This window comes from Carassius auratus, unplaced genomic scaffold (assembly GCF_003368295.1).
Source record: "Carassius auratus strain Wakin unplaced genomic scaffold, ASM336829v1 scaf_tig00002576, whole genome shotgun sequence".
Taxonomy (NCBI): Eukaryota; Metazoa; Chordata; class Actinopteri; order Cypriniformes; family Cyprinidae; genus Carassius; species Carassius auratus.
Window position 1 is genome coordinate 1153793 of NW_020523459.1, and position 9789 is coordinate 1163581.

The 9789-nt window shown below is 38.4% G+C and overlaps 1 protein-coding gene across 1 annotated transcript; it reads right to left on the reverse strand.

Annotated features, from left to right (window-relative positions):
- Positions 1-688: 688 nt before the first annotated feature.
- On the reverse strand, positions 689-9312 carry LOC113069891 (alpha/beta hydrolase domain-containing protein 17A). Its single transcript, XM_026242996.1, has 5 exons — positions 8971-9312; positions 7829-8208; positions 6692-6886; positions 6074-6253; positions 689-3734 (listed from the first exon to the last, which is right to left on the reverse strand). Exons 2-5 carry the CDS (start codon positions 8200-8202, stop codon positions 3509-3511), a joined length of 975 nt encoding a protein of 324 aa, XP_026098781.1. The 5' UTR covers positions 8203-8208; positions 8971-9312; the 3' UTR covers positions 689-3508.
- Between the last annotated feature and the right edge of the window lie 477 nt (positions 9313-9789).

Here is a 9789-nt window from a genome sequence, read left to right on the forward strand (position 1 = left end):
ATCACCATATAAATGAGTGCAGTTATAAGAAAAGAGATTTACAATAGCTAATCATTTCAAGTTTGTATTAAATATGGATATCACATTTAAAAATACAAGAGAGACGTATTAAATGAGAAAGTAAATAAATAATAAATTAAATTATTCTAAATGTATTACGTCTTCAGCATACAAATCCAGCATGTAACATGAAAATAGGTTTACCATAATTGTCCCATTCATATAGTAAAGTTTAAGGTTAAATATTATAGAAGATATTTAAATGTAAATGTATTAAATTTATTTAAATATAATGAACATAATTGATATAAAATAAATACACCTGCGTGTAAAAGTGGTGAATCTATTAAAAGATTTACAACAATTACCAATCTGTCACATTCAAAATTAAACACATCAAATATTAATTTAAAAATATGTGATATAATACATCAAATATAGTGAAGTGCAAATGTAATGTAACAATACATAAAATATTAATTGTAATATTTTGCTGTATAAATGACACTCCTGTGCGATGTTAGGTTTACCATAATTTGACAATGAAATAATGATAATTTACAATAATGATCAATTAATGTCAACATATTAACATATTCATACTAATGTAAAACAAGAAATAATATTTTGCTATAGAAATTTGATGTTCCTGTGTGCGGTTACAAAAAAAAAAAAGAAAGAATTACAATAATAATCAATTCATAATTTTATTTTCTATGATCTCTTTTTTTAATAATTCTGGAAAAGGAAAAAGACATAATTAAAACTAAAAATAACATAGGACAGAAGGACAGAACAGTAACACCCCAATGACTCCTTGCTCCCGATCCATTAAGATAAAAAAAAAAAAAAAACTGATTCTCAAACAATGTTATACAGTACATACATCGGATAGTTTTAAAAAGACATTTCTATAACTTTATTTAAAGTTATGCTTAATAAAAAGTTGAATCTGAACGTTACCAACGTCCTCCCCTCTTGTATGCGCACACAGAGCATCCTCACATCCAGCCTGCTGGTTCCAAGTCGATATTGCTTCTGCCCTCCAAACACTTGTGTCTTACAGGAGGTAAACACGCACCAACAGTCCACACAAAAACTTCCCCTCGGCAGCATCAACAGCAGCCTGTATTGTGTGTCTAAAAAGCCTAAGTCTGCCACCTCCTCCTTCACTCAACATCTGAGCGCTGACAAATGGCAGTGGGCGGCCATTGCAACTCCAACACCGGTCATCTTTGGTTAGAATGGAGAAAGAACAAGCCCCTTGTGTAAAACCTCTACATATTTAAATGCATGATGCAACATGTAACCAGTGTTTTCGGAATACAGAATGACTGTGCTTTGTGCATTAATGGGAGTCAGTTTAACCAGAGCACATACTAACAGACCATGTGAAGTGGATGGAAAAAAGACAATGAACAGGATATCTAGAGATGAAATGAGATGTCTAATCAACTCGGGTGCCATAAAATCAGAATACTCATCTAGCAAAAACCTTCCCTGACAAAGATACTGAAATTAATGAATCTAATTAAACAAATGTTGTATAGTATCCAGAATGGCTGGGCAGCCCACGGTGTTAAAAGGGCAAAATGGATTCACTCCAGAAAGAGGAAGCGATGTCTTATCTCACTGAAAAGACTTGGTAGTCTTTGATGCAATGGAAAACAACAAAAGACTGTAGGTTCGGCCCTTTTAATTTCACTGAGAGCGTTCAATTGAGATCTATAGCAGCAAGTTCCCTTGATAATTCACAGTTGAAAAACTTAGACTGAGAGAAAGACACCTCTGAATGATTTTGAGTCCACCGCTAGTGTTTTTCAAAGCTAACTTTAAGAGTCATAGTTTCATCCAGATCATATCAGACAAACTCCGTTTCAAGGCAAGCAGGTTAAAAATAGGGGTTACATGACCTCATTGTTGTGCCTTTATTGCTAGTTATAATCTTTAAACCCAGCACAGCTCAGAACATTACTTAGATGGATTAAACAATGTGCCACTAACTAGCAATCTGACATTGAATGAAAAAGGGGAAATCCTTTATTATCATTAAGAAAAGGCTTTAAAATTATGTGCTCTGCTTTGAAATGATTTGCTAAAACAATAAACAAAAAGGCAAGAGTAAATATGCACAATTATACTTGAGCTCTGATTTGAATGCCAACAAGAGGAGTAACATTTCCATGATTCCATGAAACATCCTTGACGTCAGACTAAAAACAAGATAAACTGGTTGCGAGGTGTGTGTCATCGCCTTTGTTCAGAAGTAACTTCTGTTTTTTTTACCTCTGACTGCTACCCGTGTTGTGTGCATTAATCATTCTTACACAATTAAAACATTTATTAACCCAAAACCCGTTTAAAATATTTAACTACTTGAGAATGCGGGTGGAAATGCTACGCCGAAGATCTGGCTTTAGAAAAGTCCCGAAATGATAATGAAACCTTGATCTTTCTACTGGCCCAACAGTCAAGAACATGACGTATGGATCTGGAAATGAATATATTCTGTATCATGTCATCCCAAGTGTGATGTTTTCATTGAAATATGATGATGAGGAAGCAGCCCTCCCAATTTCTTTCACCTCAGGGTGCTATGGACACCCTCACATTCTGAGAAGAAAGGAAAGAGACAGTAAAGAAAAAAAAAAAAGACTGATAAAGATGGAAACAAAAGCCAGTGTCCCAAGATTGAAGCTTTCCCTGCCTGGAGCTGTGTAGATGATCAAGTGTCATCTCATTCCAAGCTCAGCTTTCACATAAAGGCAAAAACTCATTGGAAGGGAACGTCAGTGCATAGAGGTCAGCATCCTGCAGGGTATATGAGAGAAGAGACCCACGCACCTGGAAACAACAGCCTACCAGAGGAAGCCAGAGGGTTAGAAGCTGCAGAGCTGGGCATCATTGCACCAGTGTAGGATGCTTTAAAACTCAATCCTGAAATTCTTCACCAAACCCAACCGGTTTATTCCATCCTACAGGGTCAGCAAGGCAAGCAAATTTGCCAGGCTCTGACGTCGAACTATTTTAGGTTGTCTGACAACAAGTGGGAAGCCAAGATCTTTCAGGCTGAGGCATAACGTGAGCAGGTCGGAGAAGTGAACCACTCAACTGACAAATGAATGCTCAGATGTTGAGAAACACCATCAGGTTGGAGGTACAGAACATCGTCTGACTCTGGCTTATTTCCATTGGACTGAAACTGGCAGAGGGATTCATCCATCCATCCATTCTTGCTCCATAGTAATTCCACTTCCATCTCCCAGAGTTCCCATGCACACACATACATACACGCTCACATGTACAAGGAGATGACAAACGGGGGGAAAAAAAAGAAAACACTTAAGAAAACAAATCTGAGCAGAGGAGCATGTGTCAAGCTGCCCCAACAGTAACATTGTCTATACAAAATGGCAGGCTTCAATAAGTTACACATAAGAGACGCATCCGTCTCACTGTCGCTCGGACTGGGAGATGGTGGGATGACAAGAGGGAGACGGAGGAGAGCTTAGGCGTGTTGTGCGGCCAATTCCTGTCCGATGAAACGACGCAGCCGTTCCAGGTATTGGCTGTACAGTTCGATGTCGTTGTGTCCAGCCCCCTCCACCCACAGCGGCTCTACAGCTTTGGGGCAGCGCTCGTACAGGGCCAGCCCGTGGGAAAAATCGATCACCTCGTCCTCCGTCCCATGGATGATCAACACTGGAGACGTGATTTTAGAAACTTTCTCAATGCTGAAATAAGGACACACAAATGGGCACAGGGTGTTAGAAGAAAAACAACTTCCCCAATACACAGAGAAAAACTATTTCTTCATTAATAGACTCGAAAGCTCATTTCACTTTTGACATATGATCAATGAAACACAATGGATTTATTTCAGCGGCAACTTAATTTTCGGTATCGTGATAGCTCAAACTAGATTTTAATCTAATCTAATCTATTAAGTCTAATCTAATTTAATAGTTTATTTTTTTATTTTTATGATGTCACTCAAATTGTGATGTTGACTTTTTCATGCAAGATATTTTTTATTTACTCTATAATTTAATAGTACACTACCTTTAAAGGGGGGGGTGAAATGCTATTTCAGGCATACTGAGTTTTTTACACTGTTAAAGAGTTGGATTCCCATGCTAAACATGGACAAAGTTTAAAAAATTAAGTTGTACGTTTGAAGGAGTATTTTTGTTCCCAAAATACTCCTTCCGGTTTGTCACAAGTTTCGGAAAGTTTTTTTCGAGTATGGGTCTGTGTGACGTTAGATGGAGCGGAATTTCCTTACATGGGTGCTAAGGGCACTTCTGCCGGAAGAGCGCGCGCTCCCGTATAGCGAGGCTGAGCAGCACAGACATTTCACTGATCAGAGCGATTCACTGAGCAGAGCGAGAGCGTCGCGAAATGTCACAGAAGTGTGTTTTTGGTTGCCAGGGCAAGACAACCCTGCACAGATTACCAAAAAAAAAACAGCATTAAGGGACCAGTGGATGGAGTTTATTTTTACAGAGCATCAACGGAGTTGTGCAAGTGTTTTTGTTTGTTCCCTGCATTTCGAAGATGCTTGTTTTACAAACAAGGCCCAGTTTGACGACGGATTTGCGTATCGTTTATTTCTTAAGGATGATGCAATCCCAAGGAAAAAGGGTCACGATCGTGTGTTGGAACTGCAGGCGGTGAGTAAAACTGCTTCAAATATCTCTGCCTCCTTGTTAGTGCGTCCCCTCCCATGCCAGAGACCCGGGTTCGAGCCCCGCTCGGAGCGAGTCGTTGCTGCTGCTGCTCTCGTTCAGTTTCAGCCTCTGGATCTGATTCTGGATCATAAATAAACGGCTGAATCTGACTGTAAGCCATGGTTTGTTTTGGATGATGGGTTTTCCCTCACGGTAATGTCACAGCTTCCACATGCTCTTAACGCAAAAGCCTATTCGCGCTCGTGATTCTTTAGCTCCGCCCACACGTCACGCCTCCAGCCGGTCGTGTTTTTCAGGGAAAAATCGGTACAGACTATCTTTCTCTTATGAATATAATAAAACTAAAGACTTTTTGGATTTATGAAGGATGCAGTACTACTCTATATGTACTCAAGATTAACAGGATATTGAGTGAAAACTAGCATTTCACCCCCCCTTTAAAATCTTTGGGTCAGCATTTTTTTTCCCTGTAAGAAATTGCTGTTATTTAGCAATGACCCAAATGACATTTATAATGATTAAAGGTTTTTTACATAAATGCTGTTATATTCAAATAAGGGTGAAAAATCTATCAGTGTCCACAAAAATAAGTAGCACAGCGGTTTTCAGCATTGATAATTCTTGAGCATTTTAAAAATACATGGAAAATGTAATATTTCCCAATATTACAGTTTTTACTTACATTTTAGTCAGCAGCAAAAAAAAATATTACATACTACAAACTTCTGATACAAATACTTATGAATAATAACAACAATTTCAAATTGTTATGTAGCTAACTACATTTTGTAAATCCAAGTGGTGCATGTGTTTATGCATGGGTGTATCTGTGGGTGCCAGCAAACTAAACAGCTGCCAGCCAACTACGCAGCAGATGTGCGAGAACAGTGGTGGTTTTGACTGAAGCTGTATGGCGACCATGTGTCCCGCTACACTGGCACGGAGTGACACCGCCTACCGAGTGTAGAGCCAACCTCCCTGACAGCCGACATGGAACAATGAAAATGATTGTAATGAAACTTAAAGAAAAAAAATAGCCTTATATCCTTTAATCAAGGGCTGAAGGTCTAATTCGAAGACTAAATTATTACTATTTTTGCATCTATATATTTCAGTGTGTGATAGTCAGGCGCATTTTGTGTCTAAACAAGAAGCGCAGAAAAATATCCGCCAGCAAACCACATCACAACACACTCTGTTTGCTCTTGCCAAAACCCAGTGGATTGCTCATAAATAGCAGCAATCTGTGCTGGCCATGACAAGGCAAATCATCAGCTCATAAACAAACTGCAATGATGATGCCATGTCAAACCTCCAACAGAATGGTAATGGCACACAAATAATTGAGGACAAATCAGAACCCAATGTTGTTTGGTACTCACTTGGGAAATGCGTCAAAGCAGTAAGTCTTCTTAGTGTCAGGGAAGGCCACCCTCATGCCGGAGGTGAGAGGGGAGTGGAGAATCACAGCCGCACACTCGTATCGTGATGCCAGGTCCACCGTGGGCACCGTGCCAATGCTCTGTCCATAAAGGATAATATTCTCTGGGCTGATGCCATATCTGTTTCAAATAGAGGAATCAAAAGCTAATTATTAATACTGAACAAATAAATGCCCCGTGCCATTGTGATTAACAGACTATTCAGACCAAGAGCAGTATAAATTGCAGATTGCTGGCACAACATTGTGAATACAGTGTGAATTTTCATCAGCTTTTTTTTTGCATTCCTGAATTAAAGCAAACTGTGCTCTTTTCATTAAGTTTAAAGATTCTGGTTCATATTCTACTGTTTTACATTTAAGAAACATTCTAAATAACTTTACTGTCACTTTTGATAAATTCAATGCGTTCATGCGGAATAAAACTCTCTTTAAAAAATATTTTACTGACTTTTTAACAGTGGTCTAGATTAGATATTAAGATGCAGCATTGTAATATAACTCGACAACAGTCATGCAGTTGTTTTGGTTGAGCCCTGGTATTGATTTTGTGTCTCACCGTGAGCGTAGAGCCTGCCACGCTGCGTCTATGTCTGCATACAAATTCTTTTCTGAGGGCTTCCCCGTACTGACCCCATAGCCGGAGTAATCATAGGAGAATATGTTACAATTGATGCGAGTGCCCAGGCCAATATAGAAGCTGCTCATCTGGCCTAGATCCACTGCATTACCATGAGAGAACAAGACGGTGAACCTGCGGAGAGAGACAGACAAAAGGGGTGATGGGATTTGTGGTACAAAGTCACTCTCTAGTATGCTCATTACACTATTTCAAGGTCTGACTCAACATCCAAGTCAAGATGGATCCACAAAGAGACTTAATAACCTATCATTTTACTCACTGAATCACTGGGCATGTGGGTGCGATTGCAGTGAGCCTGAGCCTGATATGCTGCAGGGAATGATTTCATAACTAACACGAGAGAGAGAATGTGTGTGTGTGTGTGTGTGTTTGTGTAGAATCATAATACCAGAGTATCCAAAAATCCAAAAAAAACTTGCAGTGTTATTTTAGAATTACTTGTATAGTATTTATTTTAAAATTGTATTTATTTTAATGTTCATATTTTAATTTTATTTTTTGTTTTAGTATTTTACTAGGTGATTTTGTCTTTTTTATTAGATTTTGTCTTGACGTTATTTTTTTCAGCTTTATTGCAATTCAAGAACAAAATGTTTTAATAGTTTTAGTGTACAACTATAAAATATTACATCAAAGCCAGACTTTCAAAAAACTATTTAACAGGTGCTTTGAGTAGTAAAGTGAAGACATCCACAATATTGACCACAAAAAAGAAAACACAACAACTGTACTCTTCCTAAGAAAATCACCTTTAGAAAGGAAATAAAGCGACAAAGGAACAAGTAACAACAGTGGGAATTAAGTGGTGCGTGATAAAGAAAGAATGTGTCCAGGAAGGAGTGGCTTCTGGGTAAAGATAGCAGACAAACTCAGAGAGGGAAGCAGGAAATAGGACAAAGGAAAATGGAAAAAGAATTAAGGAATGTAAATAACCCATGTGAGGAAAAGGGGGTCCATCAGAGGAAACGTGACATTTTGAACATATAATATTGTAAAAAAAAAAAAATTATATATATGGCTCCTCCAATTGTAACTAAAATGCACCCATCCTACCTGGCAGAGGGGGCACAGCGAATATACATGCAGCCCACTCTGTTCCCCCTACTAGATCGAGTCAGGAACACTTCCGTAACATCCAGCTCCCGTTGGGAATACTGGAATTCTGCCCGCTCTGTGAGGTGGAGCTTCCAGCGCCCCTCGCCTGTGGCATTCCCTCCCCCAACCGAACTGCCACCACCACCACCTCCTCCCCGGGACCGGAGGCTTGACGTCCCCGTGGGTCCGGCAGGTACCGGCCCGGCCTCCGGATCAGGCAGGAGGGCATAGGTAGGTTCAGGAGGCAGGAAGGCAAGCTTGGCAGCAATACGGCTGGGGCAGGGGGGGCAACAGAACAGGCAGCACAGCTCACTCACAGAAAGCCCATTCATTGTTAGCTGCAAAAGAGATGACAGGAGATTGTAGTCAATACACATCAACAAAAATATTAATTAAGTTTCAACTGGGCTCTGTAGTATGTACATTATATTTGGAGAAACAATAGTAAATTGTATAATATATTATTACTGTGTATAGACACTGCTGGGTCATGTGATCTCATCATGGCATCCCCCATGAGAGGAAACCATCTCAACATGCAAAAAAAATAATTTTCTAGTCTTGAAGACTTATATGATCTTATATGATGTAAATCTACAACTGTTGATTTTTTGTTTGTTTAAAACGTTTTTGAAATAAAATACTTAACTACTTTAACATCTAATTTCTTTAGGAATTATTTCAAAAACAATACTGCATTCAAGCTCCTTTTGAAAAACAAAAATAATACTTTTTCTTTTCTTTAGATTATTCCTATGCAGCATTTTCTACCATTTCTTAAAAAGGTCCAAAGCTCCAACAGTAAACAAATGGTTAATAAGTAATACCTAGGTAGAATTAACTCAGACATGCAGTAAACCTATCCCACAGCTATACTGCCCTCCCAGCTTAAAACTGATAGTCTAGCTGTTATTTGACACCTATAGACTACAAATATAAATAATATATATTGTATGATATCGCCGGTTTAATATCCACCAGTGTTCACATCAGTCTCAACAGACCCGCTCATCCATAACTCAACATTTACACATCTTTTCAGCTGCAAACGAACATTATATTGTTAACAAACACATTAATGTATATAATTGTCCACATACGTGTCGTTTTCTTCACCACAGCCTGCCAAAGCCGAAAATCTTTATATTTTCACACCTCTTTCGCTAAGTAGCTAGCTCGTAGTGAAGGGGTAGGGGGGAGTTAGCCAGCTAGCCAGTCAGCTACGACTCCTCTCAGATAACAAATAAAGGCCTGAACGCCGCCGAGGACATTTCTCATCCGAAAATTAAAAGCTGAACCCTCCAGGAATAAAACTTGATTTCCGGTTTGTCGTTCCGAGTTGATTCCCGACTACCGTCCTGCCATGTAATAATCTGCTGGTATAGGCTAATAGAGCTGTGTGTTTTCCACTCCAGTCAAAGATGTTTGTTAGCCTTCCCACTCTTCATTGCGTGCTTGAAGTAGGAGGAGCTATACAGAGAGAGTAGTGAGTAAACTTGAATTAAAAACCTGTTGGATTGAAGGCTTAAATTATTAATAAATGACATTTTCTAACATGATATTGTATAATAACGCAGTAGGCTTAAATTACAAACAATAAAATATAAACGGTTTAAAAACGTACAATATTTTTTGATTTGAGATCATGAGAATTATATCATAAAATGTAATATATATATATATATATTTGTGATTATAGAAATAATTAAAATGTTGCCGTTTAACATTCTGTCAGTACTCTTTAGACAATGTGTGTACACATTTACGATCATAAAACCTGTTCTGTTCTGTATTTTTTTTTTTTTTTTTAAGAATCTTTGAACTAAGTAAGCAAAATGTTTATGGGGAGATATTGCGTAAAAAACGTTCAAACTTCCTGCTTTATTTGAAATGCTAAATTTGTATTGGCATTATCCAGA